At 43.3% G+C, this 23,467-nt stretch overlaps 1 protein-coding gene across 1 annotated transcript; it reads left to right on the top strand.

Moving 5' to 3' along the window:
- Window positions 1-13,389: 13,389 nt before the first annotated feature.
- On the top strand, window positions 13,390-22,481 carry clec3a (C-type lectin domain family 3, member A). The gene is made up of 3 exons (XM_028808914.2): window positions 13,390-13,831; window positions 15,256-15,342; window positions 21,638-22,481. Exons 1-3 carry the CDS (start codon window positions 13,720-13,722, stop codon window positions 22,033-22,035), a joined length of 597 nt encoding a protein of 198 aa, XP_028664747.2. The 5' UTR covers window positions 13,390-13,719; the 3' UTR covers window positions 22,036-22,481.
- The last annotated feature ends 986 nt before the right edge of the window (window positions 22,482-23,467 follow it).

A 23,467-nucleotide genomic window follows, 5' to 3' on the forward strand; every position in this document is an offset into this window, starting at 1 on the left:
AGGTGATCTGTGGTTGTCTATAACCATTCTCACAATCCTGCACATATGCTGCTCCTGTATTTTTCTTGGCCTGCCAGACTTGCTGGGTTTAACAGCAACTGTGCCTGTGGCCTTCCATTTCCTGATTTCATTCCTTTCAGTTGAAACTGACAGTTTAATCCTCTGCAATGGCTTTTTGTAGCCTTCCCCTAAACCATGAGACTGAACAATCTTTGTTTTCAGATCTTTTGAGAGTTGCTTTGAGGATCCCATGCTGTCACTCTTCAGAGGAGAGTCAAAGAGAAGCACAGCTTGCAATTGACCACCTTAAATACCTTTTCTCATGATTGGACACACCTGTCTATGAAGTTGAAGGGTTAACGAGCTAATCCAACCAATTTGGTATTGCAAGTAATCAGTATTGAGCAGTGACATGCATTCAAATCAGCAAAATTACAAGGGTACCCAAATTTTTGCACAGCCAGTTTTTCACATTTCATTTAATTTCATACAACTAAATAGTGCTTCACTAAAAATATTTGTTCGGAAAACACCCCAGTACTCATATGTTCCTAGGACACGAAAGACATACCAGTGTTATCTTTTTTGTTGAAAGTAAATTGTTATGCAGGCTGAGAGGGTTTCCCAAACTTTTTCATATGATTGTATGTGAATGGTAAGTGATATTATAGTATCAACACAGAGATGGACGTGGATGCCAACTGTATTGTAGTAGCTAGAGGCAGATAAGAGGGGCTGGAGAGGTGACTGTCAGCAAAATGTCACAAATGTACACTGAGCTCTGCATTCCACAAAATCCTGGAACATTTTACAAGCATGAGAAGATTCAACAAGGCAAGTGGAGACTTTCGTGGCATTTGATAAATAGAGCCTCAGAGAAGATAAGGGGGAATCACGGAGAAGGACATGGCATGTGACTCTGGAAGATGATTGGGAACTCTGGAAGATTGAATACAACTTCAGAAATAGTAGTGGCTAGTTTGGGTAGCAGTTAATTTTATGCGCTGTTTCCCATGGCATTAACAGTAGTACTGTGAGTCTTCTAAAAGTAAAGCTGTGGATCTTTCATTGATAAAAAAGTAGGCATGTTATTGGTTTTTTGTATCATTCAGTGTGTGTATCTTGTTTTTTCCATCCTGGCACTCATTACATTATTATTATAGATGTTGTGTAGCACAATAGCACAATATTCTATATTGTTATGTTTTCCTTGTTCTTCTCCTCTATCTTTGAGTATTAAACAGTTTTTTTTTTTGAAAATATTAAATATTTTCTTTACGGCTGTGTTTGCAGGTGCCACTATTTTCTGCGTTTTTGCCTGGCTCCAGCCATGTTTATACTATTTTCTGCGTTTTTGCCTGGCTCCAGCCATGTTTATAGTTGCTGTGCACTGTTGCTACTTGTGATTTGCTTCATTCTGCCACCTTATGTCTGTGTGTCACCTAATTTAAAGTTGGCAGCATGCTGTTTTAAGTATTCACATACTGTATAGAAGAACCTTTTTAAAAACGTTTACTTCATTAGTGGTAGAGACAGCTAAAAGGGACTACTCAGAAGAGTCTGGTGTTATGCCATCTTTTTCTCTCTTTCATTTCCATTTGCTGGTCATTTCTGGGTCATCAGTACCTAAACTGTTCATTAACAGTTGACACTAAAATAGTGAAAAATACCCAGATAACTGATATCCACATGTGGGAGTGATTATAATCATTTTGTCTTCTTGCTGTCTTATCATAGAGGTAGAAAAGCCCACTCATCTGTGTCTTTGGAATTTTTCCCTAATTGCCTTTCTATAGTAGTGCAGACAAAGTGAAAAAGGAGCATTCTGAAATGGGATGTGATTAAGTTTACGGTAATGTTAATCTGTCAACTGCCTCTACATATGCTGGACACTATCTTAAAAGTACAAAACTGCCACTGATGTTACCCTTTGATTATCCTTGTCCATTAACAACAATGACCATGCCATTCATCCAACCATCCATCCATTACCTGAGATCTAAGTAACTGGTAAGCTTTGTGCCCACTTCACTAGCAGGCAAGTTCACATATTTTTATTTGAGTAAACGCTATTTTTAAACCTCATAGTTATGTGCATGTGTACACCAAAAGTGAAGGAGCATTCTATTCAGGCTGAGCTTGTCATTTACACCTTATTTTTCAGGCTAATTCTGCTTGTGCTTGCTTTCAGACGCAGCCAGCCCTACCCCCTGACATCAACGTTTTAAACTGAATTAAAAAGATGGGGAAACAAAATTAACCCTAACCCTAACCCTAACCCTAAGACTAATGTTTCAAAGCACTGGGCTGGCAGAGCAAGGCAAATCAGAAGAATAGACGTATGGAGGTAAAACCACAACAAAACTGGATTCATATCAGTCTTATGTCAAGCACACAAGGTCAGAAACACTAAGCAAAAGACAGGACCCAAAAATAAAGTCAAAGCTCTAAATTCGAAAAAAACGCCTAATTAGAATGATTTCACAGAGGCCTGTAGGGCGCTATGCTTGTGCACTACTTAAGCAATACAATCCAACCATTTCCTGACTTGTTAAATCCATTCTAGACCAATTATGGAGCAAACTTCACCCTGGTGGCAGTAAGCAGCCCTTAACAGAGTTGAATTGTGCACAGAGTTATGAATAGGGTCTTTATTTACATTTTTAATTTGTGTTTCTCTTTGTCTTTGTGCGAGTCTGAGAACTCATTTTGCTTATTTCAGCATCCGATTTCAAATCTGACATTGGTTTGTGGTCAATGTCTTTTTGTTGTTGTTGATCATTTATTTGGGCTGTTTTCACAGCCATTTTGATTATTTACATTGCAGCCAGTTTTGCCAACCCATCATAGAGGGACAGCTCCAGGTTGTCAAGGGGATTGTCCTCAGAGGTCTCCAGCCTCCAGTAACGACACGATGGGTTAAAAGGTCTCGTTTCAGACATTTCCCCATCTGAGTTTGCAGATTCACAATACTCTTTTGTCAGTCATTTCTGTGCTTCATAAACCAAAGTTCTGATAGCTTTTCCTGGTTTCAGTTCACGCTTGACATTTTGATTTGGCTTTGATAACATTGTGGTAGATCTCCAGGTTTGTGAATCTTTTTTGATTTATGAATACATCTTTTCTTCCAGTTACTCTTGCTAGGGCTTCTAGCATTAAAGTAACTCGGATCATCAATATGACTGACCCTGAGTTGAGACGTATTAATCGTGATATGAGAACTATGCAACGAGAGATTAAAGAACCTAAGAAACAAATGGCAGATTTTCAAACATTTCTCCAGCAGATAGCAGGGGAAGTCAATTAGCTGTCAAACAAATTAACAACACCAAAAACAAGAGTATGTTCACAAATCTAATGTCAGGTTCAGAATTGGGGGCTAAAAAACACCTGAAATGAGTGCTCAGACTAGCGATTAGACGAAGGGAAAGACAGAATGAATGAAATAAAGGCTTTATTCATAACACACAGTAACAATTTAACATTACTAATTAAGCTAACGTGCAAGTATGTGGAATTTAGGAGTAAAAAAGTATTTGTTTTTGATGCCAAGATCTCATTTTTCCAGCTTTGGAATGTGTTACCTTTTTTTGTTGTGTTGATAAATTTTATCCTTATGATGGTGATGTCATTGTCTTGCCATTTTGGTCATTTGTTCTACTTGTTGCTTATCAGCTGTGATAGACGACATGCATGGGTGGGTGTCCTAGCCTGGAAGGAGTATGGTTCCTTTAGCAGACAGGAGGCCACCCCAATGCCACCACAAGAAACAGATTATCCTATCTCGCCCAGAAGACAGGCAGAAGATGCCAATGCCAAAGTTGGTGCACTGGTGTTCCAGCTGGGTTTGACTCAGGAATAATACCTGGCCGGGAGGACAGTATAATGGAAGGACAGGGGAGACAACCTGGCAGGACTATGAACCCCCCTGAGACAATTAGAGACAGCTTCCTTGGGCGATGTTATCTCTATGGATACCCGCAAGGCACTCTGGACATTATAGTTCCCTAGAACAGCTTTGTCGGGTTTAGTGGGGGGAACCGGGGGTACTGCAGGGATTCCTCATCCCTGCTTTAATGGAATTCCAATGACCCAGAAGTGCTTCCATCGGACCATATCCCAGCACCGGAAGTACTCCCAGGTCTGGGATAAACGAAGCTGCTCGACCTCATTCAGGGGAGTCAGAGTCGGATGGAAGTGGGCAAAGGGAGGTGGAGAGGAGGAGGAGAAGGGATGGTGGGAGGCGGAAAGGAGGATAAGGGTACAAGACAGCATGGTAGGATTTGTATTTATTGCATTTCTGTAGCCACTGTGGAAGGTACTTGTGTAAATAAACACAATTTAATCTAAACAGGACTTGTGTCTGTGAGGTTGTATTTGGGGTTGTGCGATATCTGGCGCCCTCTACTGTCCACACAGCGTTATGCATGAATGTGCTAAATGAGTGCCTTTCATTGAACTTGCTTATATTTTTGTTGAGCGGTGAATTGAGTGAATCAGTTTGCAACTAATAAATGTGAATGTTTGCCAGAGTTAATGACAGTCATGTACCAAAAATAGGGATAATAAGCAAAAATGAACAATTGTGTTTTACGATGGCACTCGGTAGGCGTCTGGCATGGCTACTGCTAGCAATGCAAACAATGCTTTCACTGATACTGCTGAAGCCAGCTCATATGAACATTTGAAGGACTTTTATGAACGGATCAGCAGAGATTCCAATGGAAAAAAATCTCACATTTTATCCAAATTCTGTCAAAAAAATAAGTCTGAGTGTCAAAATTTGAAACAATAGAAGCATCCAACCAGCCTGGGTAAATATTTTGTGGGGTTGTAGAAGTAGAAGATGTTGATTGGCAGTTGTGGTAGGACATACTGGGTACAGAGGTGTAGCAGCATGACAACTGGAAATGGCTGACATTTTCTGTTTTTTTTATTTAATGTTTAGTTGTAGTCATTTTCTTTTTTAGCGGATGTTATCCTACTGTATGTTGGCTGAATTTGAACAGACTATGAACAACCTTAGTTCACATTTCCACTGCCTGGTTCTATTTTCTTCTAATTTTTGCCTGTGTTGAAACTGAGGACATGTTATTACTAATGTTGTTCATTCGACTAAATAAATTTTCCATTCTATCTGCACCTCTTTTTTAACTTTCTGCATAATTAAAATGTATATAGAGCTGAATTATATTTGTAAATTAATCTGTTTTGAGTTGTCCTGCTTTACAATACATGAAGAGGTAAAACGTACTGTAAGTTATTCTTGACATTTAAAAGGAATCTCTGACTGTGAATCTCTATTATAGTATACAGTAATTCATCAAATTTGAGAAGTAACAGTGATTGAGGGCTGGGGTTTGATGGGTAGGAGGACAGATCAGAGCAGCTCATTAAATAAATGCAGAATATAGAAACACAAACGAATTTGTTTTTGGCAATATGAACAAAATGGTGAACTATGAAGTTAAACTAATTCATTTTAATCAGTGTGAACTGAACTTTGAACCAGCTGTTGTTAAATGTGAACTTGCACAACAGAGTTGTTTATTAATAACCGTTTGCTAATGAGTAGTGTCATTATGCGATGACATGCTTTGACGTTGTGGTAGCCACAATGGCCTGGATCTGACCCTGAACTGAAGCAAATCAAGTCAACTTTTACTTAGTGTTAGGCAGATGAAAACAAATCTATGACAGTGTTCACACTTTTGCTTTGCAGTTTTTTGACTTCCTGATTTTTTTGGGCTTGGTGATTGGCTTTTCTATTTATTTCTCCTTGTAATGACATTCTGAATTTTTCCAGACCATAACTCAAACTTTTCCTTTTGATTTTTTTCATCTACCTGGCCATTTTATTCAAAATCAGCCTATTTGACACTGGTCTACTTTGAGTCAAACGTTATTAAAACACATGCACACTGGCAATGACCAGGCAGGTTTCTCAACCACTGTGCCCCCCAGAGTTACGCCAATGCTTAATATTTATTTTCTCAGCTTGTTACGTGGCGTGACTCCTGATTCATTAACATGGCTGGACAACACAATCATATAGGCAGGCCATGGGCAATTGGCACAGCCGTGAGGGAAGTCCAAGCCCTGACGTGATATCATGGTAGTCTTCTCCACTTATAATGTTCCTTGTGTTTCACTGGTTGGTACTGGCAGGTTTGACAGCCATTCCACCGTCATAGCAATCAACTGTAGCCTGCTTATGAATGATGCTGAAGTATGTCGTTAAGTGGTCTTCATTCTGATCCATCCATCCATCCATCCATTTTCCAACCCGCTGAATCTGAACACAGGGTCACGGGGGTCTGCTGGAGCCAATCCCAGCCAACACAGGGAGCAAGGCAGGAACCAATCCTGGGCAGGGTGCCAACCCACCGCAGGACACACACATCACACTCACACACCAAGCACACACTAGGGCCAATTTAGAATCGCCAGTCCACCTAACCTACATGTCTTTGGACCGTGGGAGGAAACCGGAGCGCCCGGAGGAAACCCACGCAGACACGGAGAGAACATGCAAACTCCATGCAGGGAGGACCCGGGAAGCAAACCCAGGTCTCCTAACTGCGAGGCAGCAGTGCTACCACTGTGCCACCGTGCCGCCCTTCATTCTGATATTCTACCTGTTATTAAATGTTAGCTCATGGGCTGAGCCTGTCGCGTTTACTTCTTTTCTCCACCACTGATGTGGACCATTATGAATTTTAAGAAGTAAAGTCAGAGAGTGACCATCTAAAATCCAAAGTGCATTGTTAACTGCACCTTACATTTTCAATTACAAGGACTCCTCAGAGACCTTCTACAACTGTCAGACTGTTCTTCGTTTTCCACTTTATCCATCAGACATGTTCATTCCATTGCATGCATGGCACAGAACTGAGTGGTCATGCCTAGATTGACTTTTGGGCCTGGATCACACAATACCACTCCTAGCATTGAAGAACACTGCTGCATGAGGTTTCTCATGACATATTTTGATTGCCCTCAGATCCATGAGCCACTAATAGGGGCCTGCATCCTCTGTATAACATTGGTATGGCTGGGTGCTGTAAATGAAGTTCTTATCCAAGTCTAACAGACTCTCATTCATTGACATCATCAGCACAGGAAAAAAAAAAAAATCACGCTGGGACCTACAAGTTCTCTCAATCATGGAAAAATACTGAAAGCCTGTTTTCTTTCCCCTCACCATATTCACTTCACATATTTTTTTCCAAAGCTGGATCCTAGCCGGCAAACAAAAAACATGCATACACACATTTAAAGTCACCATATTTTATTTGCTTGTTTTTGCTTAATATTTTTAGCCCTGCAATAAGCAAAACCTAGATGTTTACACAAATCAATCTGCCCCTCATGTACTCACTTTTAGGTTTCTGTTTTCAGTCCTTTCAAAATAACCCAGTAAAAAATAAAAATAAAAATATTTGTATCCTTACATTTTTCTGCAAGGAAAGGAACATTTAAAAAGTAACACACCCAAGGAAGTATTGCCTTGTGGAAATGAGTGTTAAGTCATCATGTAGTAAGTTACACACCACGTTATTGGAGAAGATAAGTAATACAGTAGTAATGCAGCTCAACTGAATTTAAGTTGTTTATACCTTAAACAAACTAAAGGTAGTTGTTAATAATCATAATGGTTCAGAAACATACAGTGATAACACAAAACAAAGACACAGTAGACACAAAATACTAAACAAAACAATAGCAATTAATCTATTACTATTTTATTCCTACTAATGATTTACAACAAGTAAGCAGTGGTTGCAGACTGACAGGCAGCATGGCCACACTCATGATGGAGTCTTGGTCACAGGTCAAACAGATGACTGTATGGAAGTTTAGAGTTTAATGGCCTGAAGTTGGAAAGTGTTTGAGAGTCTGCCATTACAGCATTGCGTGCTACATGAATTATCATGACATCTGTGAGACTTACCAGGAACATTTATTGGCTTCATCTACTCTGCATCCTAGAAGACTAACACATACACATTGTGATAATAGCCAGACCAAATCTCAAGTGGTGCCAAGTACCAGTCACTCCACAACATTCTGCATAAGATTCTTTACTGTATATAGGGATTCACTATCACCAGCTCTAACAAACACAGAAAACACAACTCTTGGTTATACGCCACTTTCAGGCCAAATCTATATCTTACTTTTGCTGCATTTGTTCTTATTATTGAGGAGCGACCTCATGGCCTTGATAAACCCTTTGAATAAGAAAGCAGATATCTAGGAACATACAGAAGGTCACCAAAGAACACTTCTTGGTTGTCTAAGTTTGAGTTTATTCTCAAGCGATTAGTCATTATTGATGGAACATTTGAAGACTGAGTTGCGTGTTTTCTTCAATTGAGTTTCGTTTTGTGCATTGGCTTCCGTATTTCTTACCAGTTTTGATTTTGGTAACAACCCCTGCTAGTCTGTCATTTCTGTTTCCATAACTTCCATATTTTGGTCCTTCATCTTGTCTTCCATTGCTCCATCATAGACAGAACAATTGTTTAATCAAATTTATGGTTGGCTTAGAGGCAGGTTGCAGAACAGGCACATCATCTTATAATCAGGTAAACCATTAAACAAAATAAGGACCTGCTTAGGGCACCAAGGGAAGGGGGGCACCACCTAGGTTATGCCCTTATCTCTTTCACTGCCACACTTAACTTTAGTTGGATTTCTTGGAATTGTCTGTAGTACTAGGGTGTTGTACCATGTTAGCCATTATGGATGTAGTGAGAAGTCAACCAAAATGACACCTTTTATTGGCTAACTAAAAAGATTACAATATGCAAGCTTTTGAGGCAACTCAGGCTCCTTCTTCTTGCCCCGAAAGCTTGCATATTGAAATCTTTTTAGTTAGCCAACAAAAGACTTGTAATTGTCCTTAACTGCCGTGCACGATTTTTATTTGCTTTACTTAAAAAATGCTTTTCTTTGTCATGTTGAGTGACTAAAGCCATCACTTTTGTTTCCATCCCATAATATACTTTAAGGCCAGGTTTATACTTTACGCGACGTGATGCGTGCTCCAGCGGACGCTACTGCTACACAAGTGTTGTACTGTTTATACTTGCATGCGTACTTTACGTAAATCTGGAAGATACCACCAGGTGGCAGTGCGAGATATCATCACGGTGAGAAAACGTTCGGCTTCACTGTGTTCTGAATTGTCTGAAACATCCATTAAATTCCGAGGACACCTTGCCACAATATCTCTGAAAAAGGATGTTTTATGATTACATCCATCATCCTGGGGATGTGCCCATTCCAGCCAGCATCGGGTGCGAGACAGAAACAAAATCCCTGGACGGGGCATCAGCTCATCACAAGGTGAACACAAGCACACATATAACTAGCATCGTTTTAGCGTCACCATATCCCCAAACCTTCATGTCTTTGGAAGGAAACTGGAGCACACTGTGGAAGCCCACCAGGAAAACATGCAAACTCCAGGTAGGGAACACCAGGGTTGTAACTTCCTGCGAGGCAGCAGCGCTACCACTCTGCCATTGTGCTGCCACAACATGTGTAATTATTATCAGTATTCATTATTTAAATGACGTTAATGACTTATCTGTAAAATGTAACATACATACTTTAATACATTTCATCGTGAAAGTGATATCAAGTATAAATCTAAAGATTCTAAATGTGCAGAGAGCTGGAATATCATACATTTAATGTGTTCTGTGTGTGACGATTGCTGCTGTCAGCTCAGGAGGAAGCCCCAGAAGCAGGTAGCGATTAACAACTGGGTCGGTTTTAAGATGACGTTTGCGATGGTCTACTTTAATAATAAAGTAAACTACAAGGTTAAAGTGGACATTCCGAGATTAAAGTCGAAATTTCCACTTTAATCACAAAATAGACCTTTTCACCATGCCCTTAATTTTTTTCTCTGTGGCTCAGATACGTTGCCATACATTCTGATGATGTTGTGAAGGTACAAAAAAAAAAAAGATGGCACAGAAGATGGTATGTGAGACTTTTAAAATGTATCGCATTACATTGGGGGATATGCGACATTTGAATATAAAAGCACCACAGATGCATTTGTATGTTGGCATTTTGCTTCACCACATTGAACCATTCATCAAACATTGAAGCAAGCACATTGATCCCATAGGATCCGCGTAGCAGCTTTCTGTCACATGTAGATAGTAAACAGAGACTCTGACGTCACGTTCCGACTTTTATCATACTGCGCCCCCCCCCCCCCCCCCCGACTTTTTGCTGGTACTGCAGCTTGCACACACGTCTCGTTAATTTCTGGGGAATGGCTCAGAGGATGTGTCAAATGAACACTGGGAATGCGTGGCAGCCATGATGCATGTGCGTACGCGTTCTGAGCATGAAGTATAAACGAGCTCTCAGAGTTTCACTTCCATTGAGTACAGCTGGCTAGATCTGAAGCATTTAACTCAGCAGCACTTTTATGATGGGCCGTCCTTGAGCTCCTTTAATTATTATTTCTTTTACAGACTTTTCACATAAACAAGGTAAGTTTTAATCTCTTATTTTACCTTCAGCACTTAATAAGTATTAATGTTTTGTCAGTTAAGCAATGGAAGGGCCGAGGGGGCATGTGACGATGCAGGCCCGGCTCCATGCTCCTTCTTCTAGCTCTGGGAGCCTCTTGAACCCAACACCATTGGTAATGTAACCGGATTAGCTGGCTTAGACTTAGACTTAGACTTAGTTCCTCCCACACCGGGTGGCGCATTAGGTGCTAAGAGATTGCCAACGAATTCGGTCAGCGGCTTCGGCTTTGTCCTATGATATGTCTATAGCGCGTAGGTCTTCATTGAAAGAACACCGTCATATTTGTTTTGGGCGGCCACCCTTTCGTGTGCCACAGGCGGTCGTCCAGCTCATAGCAATCTTTGGAACGCGATGTATCGGTTGCTGGAGGATATGGCCAGCAAATCGAAAGCGGCGTTCCGCTACAATGCTCGCTAGAGGTTGGGTAGCTGTTCGTTGAAGGATTTCGTCATTGCTGACATGGTCCCGGTAGGGGACCTTCAGTATTCGTCGTAGGCAGCGTTGCTGAAAGATGTTCGGACGTCTCGTGATCGCTGCAGATGACTTCCAAGTTTCGCTCACATATATTGCCGTAGGGATGATGGAAAAAAAAAAAAATGGATGAGCTGGCACATGTGGACAAATCACTCTTGGAGCAAGGGGAAGGTGTAAAGTGTGCAAGTGCTTTTATTAAAAGCAATCAAAACTAAAGTGTCCAAATAAAGTGCGGTGCTCAAAGTCAACAAGTAAATAAACCATAAAACGAGGTAATAAAAGTGGAGGTTAAAATTCAAAATAAATAAATCCTTTTAAACGAGGCTAAAATCCAACAGACATGAAACAATCCCTTTTTAAAATACCCGGTGACTTCTTCCTTCTAACTGGCGGCTCCCCTGCTTATCCCAGTGGACTTTGCAACAAGAGATTCACCCTACCTGCAGCTGACCTTCTCCGGGTCCGGTAGCCTTCTGTCCCCTGGCTCTGTACGGCTGCTATACTGGACCGTGACTTGGATTCCCCAATGGCTTGGGCGCTCACGCTGAGGCTCACCCTCACAAGCCTCCTTGACTACTGCTCAGGGCCGTCTTAACACATGGGCATACTGGGCAGTTGTATGTTGTGACTTGCTGAGTGGTTGTGTAGAAAGGGACCCCAGTGCACTGCTTTGCCTGGGGGCCTATAATGCTGTTAAGACAGCCCTGCTCCCGCTGCCTTCTCGGCCTTATGCGGCAGGTCATCCATACTCCTGGTCACACCAGGTCCTCAGAACTGCTCAGCTGGAGTGGCCGCTTCCTGCTGCCCCCAAGCGTCGGCCAAACACTCCTTTCTGGGGCTTCCCTCCCAGCTGCCTGTCTTCTATCCAGCAAACCCGATCTCGCACTCTCCCGCACCAGCTTTTACGGCTTCCTGCCTTCTTCTCTTCTTAACCTCCATCCGTTTCTTTTTCTCTTTTCTCCCCTCTCTGCACTTGTGCTTCTCCATTTTATAATGAGGACATGGCACAGGTGTGGTGATTAGCAGCTCCCGGCATCAAATACAGACATGGGTGATCCCACACCTGTGTACTTCAGTGCAGAAATGCCCATGCCCCGCATCGTGCCCGGGAACTGCTCCCACCACACTGTCACGCCACCTCCTTAAGCATCGATTATTTATTTAAAAACTGTCCGTCTGTTTAGAGCCGTGGACCTGCTATATCACAGGGCACCATTGTTGGGCTGTGCTTTGGCCAACAGTTAGCCAGCCCTGCTCATACTCACTGACACAAGGGCTAATTTCGAGTCGCCAGTCCACCTACCATGCACATCATTAGGAATATGGGAGGAAAACCCATGCAGACAGAAAAACTGGGAATCAACTGGACCGACAAAGCAGCAGGAAGGCCAAGTTAACGAATGGTTATTATATGGCAACCAAAAAGTTGATCTTCCCACCAAAATGGAAGGTATCTATAACTTAAAAAATGTGACACATGCAGCTACTGTCATTATTCTATTAAGATTATTAAGTCTCTGGGTTGGCACCCTGCCCAGGATTGGTTCCTGCCTTGTGCCCTGTGTTGGCTGGGATTGGCTCCAGCAGACCCCAGTGACCCTGTGTTTGGATTCAGCGGGTTGGAAAATGGAAGGATGGATGGAAGTCTCTGATATTGTTTTACATTAATTAATATTTTTTGCACACAATTACTCAAATTTTTACATGCATGCCTTGTGTTTTATTTCTATTGGATTTATTTATGTCATTGAGTCAACTGGAGTGCCGCTATTTCATGTCAAGAGTTTTCAAGACATTGGCCGCTATAACGTGATCACCGACACTGTGATGCGTGACGCCATTGCACAAATAACATTAAAATGGCAGCACGGCAGGCTTGATGTCTGAGTATATGGATACACTCAAAACTAATAATCTCTTGGTTAGTGAATTCATTTGTGAGGGCATTTTCACATAGGCAGGACTATTTGCCAGTATTTGTTAACTGGGATTTGTGCCTCTCATTTTCAGTTATGGCGCTAGATTTTAACTAATCCTGGTTTGGATCTTTTTGTCTGTTTTTGGTTTCCCCCACTAATCAAGTCCATCTCTTTCTTTTTGGTCAGCCAGCTTATAACAGATACCTTCTGAAGTGTCTTTTACAAAACAATGTCGCTGTTCAAGAGAAGCACCCACCATGCCTGAACATTTAAAGCGCCCTTCCGGTGTGGCATGTATTTTCAAAGGCACGTCACAGGAAGTGCTTCACTTAGGGGTCACAGAATGAATGAAAGGCAGAGATTGAACCCTGAGCCTTTTGATTGAAATATCCAAAATCCAGCTTACTAGGACTAGGATCCACTGAAGCTCGGTTTCACTTTTCAGGCATGATGTTGAACAGGCAAAATAAAAGGCTGCCTGATCAAAATGAGTGTTGTAGGTGCTGTTGGAGATTTTGTCAGAGTTGACAGATTTTAAACATAAATATTTAAAACTGCAAAGAAAACGCCCCAAACAAGGAAGCGCTGTGCTGAGTGTTTTGATTTTATAAATGACAGCCTCCCATCCAAAAAAAAAAAAAAAATCACTCTAAAGGGGCTCTTTCATCAAACTCCTACCAAGGGAGCAGTGCAAACTGATCTCAAACTACCGAGTGATATTAAATGAGTCCAACGCTTCCTGTGCACATTAGCTGCAATCATGGCTCAGATGGGATGTCTGCTTTTGTTTTTGATTATTGGAGTAACATTAGATCGATCTTCAGGACAGCCGGGACACAGACATTCAAAGCCAAGGAGCACCAGCCCGAGAGGTAACAGTGTTCTCCTTTTAAAAATTAAGCTGCACGTCGCCATGCCAATGCCTAAGTGACCATGTGTCCCCCCAAACTCTGAACTGCTTTAGGAATGGATGCATGATTGCAGACTTTCAAAAGCTTTTCAAAAATTTAGTTTTCTAAATTTGTATTAAAAATTAACCACCATGAACGAATATTTGGATTTTGATGTGCTGAATTAGATTTAATTTGTTACTCAATCATAACTTTTTTTCCTAAGCTGACTAATATTCTTTATTTGTATGAATATTGTTATAATTATCTTTAATATACTTGGGCATACTGTGTGTATCGCCAGTTACAGAGCACACTGACAGCCCTATGCTGACAGGGCAGTTCTCCATTATTTCAATTAATGACTAATAAAAATATGAAAAACAAGTTGCATTAAGGGGCAGCGCAGTGATTAGCACTGCTGCCTGACAGATACCGCGTCTTAGGTTTGAATTCCTGCCTCAGCGGACTCTACAGGCTTCTCTCTTGTCTTTGTGGCTTTTATTCGGGTCTTCCTGGTGATTCTTAACTGGGCTCCTGTGACTGAGAGTTTTGTGTTATTGTATTTGGCACAGAGGTGCAGTGGTGGTGCCGTTGACGCGGTTCACATACCGGGTGGGGACTTTGAATGTTCTCTGCCTGGATTTCCTCCCACAGTTCAAAGACATGCAGGTTTGATGGACTGGTGATGCTACATTGAGCCCCTGATTAGTATTTGTGTTTTCACCCTGTTGCCCTGTCTGGGGTGCCTGATGCATGCTGGGATAGGCTCCAGTGTGGTCCTGATCTTGATAAGCGGGTTTGGAAAATGGATGGATGTTACTATATTGAGTCCAACAGACTGAAAGCATATAATTCAAAAATTCAAACTAGATTCTACTGAGGGTATCAGTATTAAACAGCAGTAAGGAGACTGATATCATTTTCATCAATCTTGTAATATTTTGGAATCAAAGGTTCTAATTAAAGTAGTTCTGATCAACTTCCATCCATCCATCCATTTTCCGACCCGCTGAATCCGAACACAGGGTCACGGGGGTCTGCTGGAGCCAATCCCAGCCAACACAGGGCACAAGGCAGGAACCAATCCCAGGCAGGGTGCCAACCCACCGCAGGACACACACCAACACACCAAGCACACACTAGGGCCAATTTAGAATCACCAATCCACCTAACCTGCATGTCTTTGGACTGTGGGAGGAAACCGGAGCACCCGGAGGAAACCCACGCAGACACGGGGAGAACATGCAAACTCCACGCAGTGGAGGACCTGGGAAGCGAACCCAGGTCCCCAGGTCTGATCAACTTCAACCACCTAATTCCTGCTTATATTGAATCATTAATACAATCACTGTTAATTTGTTTGAAGTTTGGATGATTTTAACTGCTCTGAATTTCTCTTTAAGATGTAGGAGATGATGACCTAAAAGCACAAATCAACAAACTGTGGCAAGAAGTCAACTCACTGAAAGAAATGCAGGCATTGCAGACAGGTAACACCCGCTTGTTTTTCTGACGTGAATTCTCTGTTTTCAAGTGCAGAAGGTAACCATGAATCTTGAGAACAAGCTGTTATGTGCTACGATTTTGAAGTACAGAATGAATTAGTTAGCCAACTTATCATTTAATTACCTAGGGGTTTGTTTGGTTGTTTAACTCATGTTAGAGAGAACCTGCTTCTTTACAGGGTGGCACAGCGTTGCCTCAGAGCTCAAATTCTGGGCTCTGCTCTGTCTGTGTGGCATTTGCATGATCTCCTTGGGTCTGCATGGTTTCTTTATCCCCAGCTACTCCAGTTTATCAGTTTATAGCCTGACTGTTGTGCACTGTCAACAACCGGCGGAAGATCACGTATTTGTCCCAACAAGAAGAATTGCACCTGACAGAGATGTTACTTCATCTAGTTTTATTGCAGCCCCCCAATCATTTGTGTACAGATGTGACTTTGTATATTCCTAAAGTGGAGTGCATATTTTCCTCACTGTTGTCTTATCACAAGACCCAATGACTTTGGCTTTAAAAATGTTTCTGAATTTTGATTAATAAAGTAATCCTCTAAAACAAGGGTGCAAAGTTCAAACTCAAGGCACGTAATCCATAAGGCAGAAACTCTAACTGCTGTGTCATCGTGCTGCCCAATTAATTATATACTGTTTTCAAGAAATTCTATACTGGTCTTAAGGATGTTTCTGCTATATGATGTAAGATAACCAGCCATCTATTATTTTCTGCTCAGGGAGGTGAAAGTTAGGGTGACCAGTGATGAAGTGGCACCCAGCTGGGGTTGGCTTCTATCATATGGCACGGACCCACAGGTAAAAGTCAGATTTCGATTATGGGCTGACAGAAAAAAAGTATTTACAGCAAAAAAACTGGATCTAGAATAGAGTTCTGGGTTTGAATCGTGGACACCCTCCATGTCTGTGTTGGTTTTCCTCCCACATGGGCAAGTTAGCTTGATTGGTGACACCAAATTGGCCCAGCACGAGAGGGCATTGGGTTGGCACAGCAGAAGGCCTATGCTGCAAGAATCCTGAACTGCAGTAAAGGGGGTTGACAAGACATCTATAACTGTTGCTCTTGCTTGCCCCCTTGTGGCTGTATTTTGTAATAGACATTTGAGGTTTTCCTTAAAAAGAAGCTCTTACATGTAAGTGTATCTAAACCTGAATTGTTTTGTTTTTTAGTTTTTATTGAATAATATACAGCATCAATGTGAAAATATAACTAATTGATAAGTGATAGGCAGACGAAAGGGCTTGTCCTGGAGCCCATTCATTGGAAAAATTATTTAATTATTGCTGCCTTTGTTCTATGGGATTGTGGAAGGTGAGGGATATATTACAAAATAAAACAGCATGCTATATTTATGTGAAGTTACTTTACAATTCTCTGAAGTCTTTGCCTCAATTGATTTATGACTAGAATCCCCTTAACTCCTCGATGTTGTTTTCAGTCATATTTTTCCGTGCTTATCATTTTTTATAATCACAAGTTGGATTATAGATAGATAGATAGATAGATACTGTATTAATAATAAATTTTACCATGTCGATACTCAGGATAAGGTGAGTTGGAGGGCACCATGGAGTTTTTTTTGCCTAGTGTCCCCAGAATCCCTAGAATCATCCTTGGCTCCGTGTGTATAACCCGAATGCCCAAATGCAGTGATTGGGACACTGCTGGAAAAACGTGTCGTCCATCAGATAAGATGTAAAACTGAGGTTCTGACTCTCTTTGGTAATAAAAGATCCCTGGGCGTTTTTCGAAAAACAGTAGGGTAATTCCCAATGAATTTCCTGGCTATATTGTCCACCATGGTCTGGTCATTCTGGCCCAATAATTAGGTACTGTATCTCTCTCACTCCTTCAGCACCTAATAGCGAATGTGTGGTGAGTGTACCGGCTCCAGAATGGCGGCCATCACTTCATTCAGGTGGATTCTAGACACTGGTAATGGTTGGACTGGTTCCCCACTGTCTATGTAAAGCTCTTTGAGTAAGTTATAAAATACTCAAACACATGAAATTAAGTATTTTTATTTTCTTCCAGTCATCAATTAACACAAAATTAAATAGTGCAGGTCAACATACATATATGCCAATTAGCGTGCATTCAAATGTGCATTACATTTCTTTATAGACACCATTTCTTTAATAAATGTGGAGTTTTCTCACTCGTTAAATTCTGTTATGAGTTTTACTATGAATATTTTGGTTGTCCTCTTAAATTCCCCAAACAAATCCAGCTTGCTGATTGGCGACTGTGAAGCTGCTTGCTGTGAGTGTGTCCTTCAAAGTAATGGCATATTGTCCCCAGCCTTGTGTTTTATGTTATTGGCAATGCTGTCAGTTCTGCTGTGATGTCAAACTTGGGTAAATTAGTTGTAGAAAGTGGATGGCGTGTTGTGTTTGAGTTGCCCTGTGTGTGTGTGTGTGTGTGTGCGTGTGTGGAGTTTGCACATTCTCTTCACATCTGTGGGAGTACTTCATCAGATATTCCAGTTTGAGGGATGAGACAAAGAGCGGTTAAACAAACCTCCTATGAAGAAAAACAATTTTGGACGGCGTTTTCCCTTGCCCGGACGCGGGTCACCGGGGCCCCACTCTGGAGCCAGGCCTGGAGGTGGGGCTCGATGGCGAGCGCCTGGTGGCCGGGCCTGCACCCATGGGGCTCGGCCGGGCACAGCCCGAAGAGGCAACGTGGGTCCCCCTTCCCATGGGCTCACCACCTATGGGAGGGGCCAAGGAGGTCGGGTGCAGTGTGAGTTGGGTGGTGGCCGAAGGCGGGGACCTTGGCGGTCCGATCCTCGGCTACAGAAACTGGCTCTTGGGACGTGGAATGTCACCTCTCTGAAGGGGAAGGAGCCTGAGCTAGTGCGCAAGGTCAAGATGTTCCGGCTAGATATAGTCGGACCCACCTCGACGCACAGCTTGGACTCTGGAACCAATCTCCTTGAGAGGGGCTGGACTCTCTACCACTCTGGAGTTGCCCCCAGTGAGAGGCGCCGAGCAGGTGTGGGCATACTTAATGCCCCCCAACTTGGAGCCTGTACATTGGGGTTTACCCCGGTGGACGAGAGGGTAGCCTCCCTTCGCCTTCGGGTGGGGGGACGGGTCCTAACTGTTGTTTGTGCGTATGCACCGAACAGCAGTTCGGAGTACCCACCCTTTTTGGAGTCCCTGGAGGGGGTGCTAGAGGGCATACCTTCTGGGGACTCCCTCGTTCTGCTGGGAGACTTCAATGCTCACGTGGGCAATGACAGTGAGACCTGGAAGGGCGTGATTGGGAGGAATGGCCCCCCTGATCTGAACCCGAGCGGTGTTTTGTTATTGGACTTCTGTGCTCGTCACGGATTGTCCATAACGAACACCATGTTCAAGCATAGGGGTGTTCATATGTGCACTTGGCACCAGGACACCCTAGGCCTCAGTTCGATGATCGACTTTGTGGTCGTGTCGTCGGACTTGTGGCCACATGTCTTGGACACTCGGGTGAAGAGAGGGGCGGAGCTGTCAACTGATCACCACCTGGTGGTGAGTTGGCTTCGATGGTGGGGGAGGATGCCGGTCAGGCGTGGTAGGCCCAAACGTGTTGTGAGGGTCTGCTGGGAACGTCTGGCAGAGCCCCCTGTCAGAAGTAGCTTCAACTCCCACCTCCGGCAGAACTTCGACCACATCCCGAGGGAGGTGGGGGACATTGAGTCCGAATGGGCCATGTTCCGTGCCTCTATTGTTGAGGCAGCTGACCGGAGCTGTGGCCGTAAGGTGGTCGGTGCCTGTCGTGGCGGCAATCCCCGAACCCGCTGGTGGACACCGGCGGTGAAGGATGCCGTCAAGCTGAAGAAGGAGTCCTACAGGACCCTTTTGTCCTGTGGGATCCCGGAGGCAGCTGATAGGTACCGGCAGGCCAAGCGGAATGCGGCTTTGGTGGTTGCTGAGGCAAAAACTCGGGCATGGGAGGAGTTTGGGGAGGCCATGGAGAATGACTTTCGGACGGCTTCGAGGAGATTCTGGTCCACCATCCGGGGTCTCAGGAAGGGGAAGCAGTGCAGTGTCAACACTGTATATGGTGGGGATGGTGCGCTGCTGACCTCGACTCGGGATGTTGTGGGTCGGTGGGGGGAATACTTCGAAGACCTCCTCAATCCCATTAACATGCCTTCCAATGAGGAAGCAGAGCCTGGGGACTCAGAGGTGGGCTCCCCCATCTCTGGGACTGAGGTCACCGAGGTGGTCAAAAAACTCCTTGGTGGTAGGGCCCTGGGGGTGGATGAGATACGCCCGGAGTTCCTCAAGGCTCTGGATGTTGTAGGACTGTCTTGGCTGACACGCCTCTGCAACATCGCATGGACATCAGGGACAGTGCCTCTGGATTGGCAGACCGGGGTGGTGGTCCCCCTCTTTAAGAAGGGGGATCGGAGGGTGTGTTCCAACTACAGAGGGATCACACTCCTCAGCCTCCCTGGAAAAGTCTATTCAGGGGTCCTGGAGAGGAGGGTCCGTCGGATAGTCGAGCCTCGGATTCAGGAGGAACAGTGTGGTTTTCGTCCTGGTTGCGGAACAGTGGACCAGCTCTATACCCTTAGCAGGGTCCTGGAGGGTGCATGGGAGTTTGCCCAACCAGTCTACATGTGTTTTGTGGACTTAGAAAAGGCATTCGACCGTGTCCCTCGGGGAATCCTGTGGGGGGTACTCCGAGAGTATGGGGTACCGGCCCCCCTGATAAGGGCTGTTCAGTCCCTGTACGATCAGTGCCAGAGCTTGGTCCGCATTGCCGGCAGTAAGTCGAACCCGTTTCCAGTGAGAGTTGGACTCCGCCAGGGCTGCTCTTTGTCACCGATTCTGTTCATATCTTTTATGGACAGAATTTCTAGGCGCAGCCAGGGTGTTGAGAGGGTCCAGTTTGGTGGGCTCAGGATTGGGTCACTGCTTTTTGCAGATGATGTTGTCCTGTTTGCTTCATCAGGCCGTGATCTTCAGCTCTCTCTGGATCGGTTCGCAGCCAAGTGTGAAACGGCTGGGATGGGAATCAGCACCTCCAAATCCGAGACCATGGTCCTCAGCCGGAAAAGGGTGGAGTGCCCTCTCAGGGTTGGTAGCGAGATCCTGCCCCAAGTGGAGGAGTTCAAGTATCTCGGGGTCTTGTTCACGAGTGAGGGAAGAATGGAGCGTGAGATCGACAGGCGGATCGGTGCGGCATCCGCAGTAATGCGGGCATTGCATCGGTCTGTCGTGGTGAAAAAGGAGCTGAGCCGCAAGGCGAAGCTCTCAATTTACCAGTCGATCTATGTTCCTACCCTCACCTATGGTCATGAGCTATGGGTAGTGACCGAAAGAACGAGATCGCGAATACAAGCGGCTGAAATGAGTTTCCTCCGCAGGGTGTCTGGGCTTTCCCTTAAAGATAGGGTGAGAAGCTCAGTCATCCGGGAGGGGCTCAGAGTAGAGCCGCTGCTCCTCCGCATCGAGAGGAGTCAGATGAGGTGGCTCGGGCATCTGATCAGGATGCCTCCTGGACGCCTCCCTGGTGAGGTGTTCCGGGCACGTCCAACCGGGAGGAGGCCCCGGGGAAGACCCAGGACACGCTGGAGGGACTATGTCTCTCGACTGGCCTGGGAACGCCTTGGGATTCTCCCGGAAGAGCTAGAAGAAGTGGCCGGGGAGAGGGAAGTCTGGGCATCTCTGCTCAAGCTGCTGCCCCCGCGACCCGACCTCGGATAAGCGGGAGACAATGGATGGATGGATGGATGGATATTCAGGTACTAAGTATGAAAGAAATGTGGGAATGTGTGTTGTGCTCCATTTCAGGCTGGTTGTTGGCTTTTGCCCAGTATTCTCCTATTGTACAATAAATGGGCCCAAAAATGGAAGTATAAATGTTTCTGTTAATATAGTGGCAAGCGAATAAATTACAAAAACAGGATTTTTTAAAAAAAGATGTAATACCACCATACACCACCAGAGGTCAGAAAAAGTACCACATAGCCCTCTTTCAGTATTTCTGCTCTTCTAGTGCTGGGCACTCTGGTTCAAGACACCAACGGTGTTAAAATACACTGCAATTTTCAGTACCGCTCAATATCAGTAATATTACCACCATCATATAATACATTTCTGTGGCCTTTACTGATTACAAGTCAAATATTTTAATAAGTACTTGCCACTGTCATTATTTATTTGGAAATAGTTTTCAGTTCAATGCACATTTTTTTAATAATCCAATTGAAACTGTTTAGTATGTTTATTGAATGTTCACCCTCAACCTCTTGTCCCATTCTGTTTTCAGTCTGTCTTCGTGGAACCAAAGTTCATAGAAAATGCTACCTTGCTATTGATGTTCCAAAGCACTTTCATGAAGCAAATGAAGACTGCATTGCCCAAGGAGGAACACTTGTCACCCCAAGAGACACTGATGAGAATACTGCCGTGCATGACTATGCCAAGAAAAGTCTTCCTGGGGCAAAGGACTTTTGGATCGGAATCACAGACATGGTGAAGGAAGGCCAGTACGTCGATGTGAATGGGATGGCTATTAACTATTTTAACTGGGATCGTTCCAAGAATCAACCCACTGGGGTAAAAAGAGAAAGTTGTGTCATGATGTCACAGGCGTCCCAGGGGAAATGGCATGATGATGTTTGTCGTAACTTGAAAAAATACATATGTGAATATATCATTCCTTAAATTCTCATTTGAAATCAATGAATAAATTACAAAGTGGCCTATGCTAAACATAAATTGTCTTCGATTAAAAAGAAAGCAACATTGTTACATTTCCATGTTATTCATAAGTAACTTCACAAAATAATAACCTATATTAAATATTAATACAATGAATAGTCATGAAACGAAGCACTCAAAACTATAACATTTTCCGCCTGTCTTTGCAGAAATTAGCTTCACAGTAAATGCTGGCTTGCTATTAATATGCTGTTGTTTCCATGTTCTACACTGATCCAAGCAGATCTGAAAAGTAAGACCTCCAAGGTGACTGTCTATTAATGTATTCTCTACAGACCACTTTAATTGGATTGATTAGTTAACAATTACTGCACAGGATTTTCGCAAGAACTGTTGTTGTTAAGTACTGGTGTGGTCTATGATTAAATTAACAGTAATATTAATTTTTATGTTAATTATTGAATGCAGATTTGATCGACCTATGAATCAGTGCAGAGAGAATAGTTCTGAAGACATCGTACTGGATTGTGCAGGTTAAGTGGGATCTACAGAAGGTCTTCAAATGAACCAATCTCTCTCTGTGTAAATCCCCTTTTACAGTTATGGTCACAAGTTCTGAGCAGAGACTAAAAGAAGTTGGATCTGGTCATGAATCCATGACTACAAAGTCTGAATTGACTCACCTGTCCTCTACCTTACATTCATCCTTTTCCAATTGATCCTAAATGTCACCAGTTAGGAATGTCTCACTCTTCTCCATTTCATGTCATCACAGGGAGGCTGGCTACAGGAGCTCGGTAGGGTAAGTATCAGCTTCAGATTTGGAATCCCTGGGGTCACAGTTGCATGCTGCTCCTTTTGGATTAGTATAAATTACGATGCCTAGTGCCTGATGCACAGCTTGATGGCAACTCTGATCTGTACCAGGAACTGAGAATAATGACGGTGAGGGCAGATAAGTAGGTGTTTGCTGGAGGAATCTGTGATCAACTGAAACACCATCTATGGTTTAGTTACCCATGTCCTGATTAGATAGATAGATAGATAGATAGATAGATAGATAGATAGATAGATAGATAGATAGATAGATAGATAGATAGATAGATAGATAGATAGATAGATAGATAGATAGATAGATAGATAGATAGATAGATAGATAGATAGATACTTTATTAATCCCAAGGGGAAATTCACATTCTCCAGCAGCAGCATACTGATACAATAAACAATATAAAATTAAAGATTGATAATAATGCAGGTAAAAAACAGACAATAACTTTGTATAATGTTAACATTTACCCCCAATGGGTGGAATTGAAGAGTCGCATAATTTGGGGCAGGAATGATCTCCTCATTCTGTCAGTGGAGCAGGACAGTGACAGCAGTCTGTCGCTGAAGCTGCTCTTCTGTCTGGTGATGATACTATTTAATGGAT

The sequence above is a fragment of the Erpetoichthys calabaricus genome, chromosome 9 (assembly GCF_900747795.2).
Source record: "Erpetoichthys calabaricus chromosome 9, fErpCal1.3, whole genome shotgun sequence".
NCBI classification, from domain to species: Eukaryota; Metazoa; Chordata; class Cladistia; order Polypteriformes; family Polypteridae; genus Erpetoichthys; species Erpetoichthys calabaricus.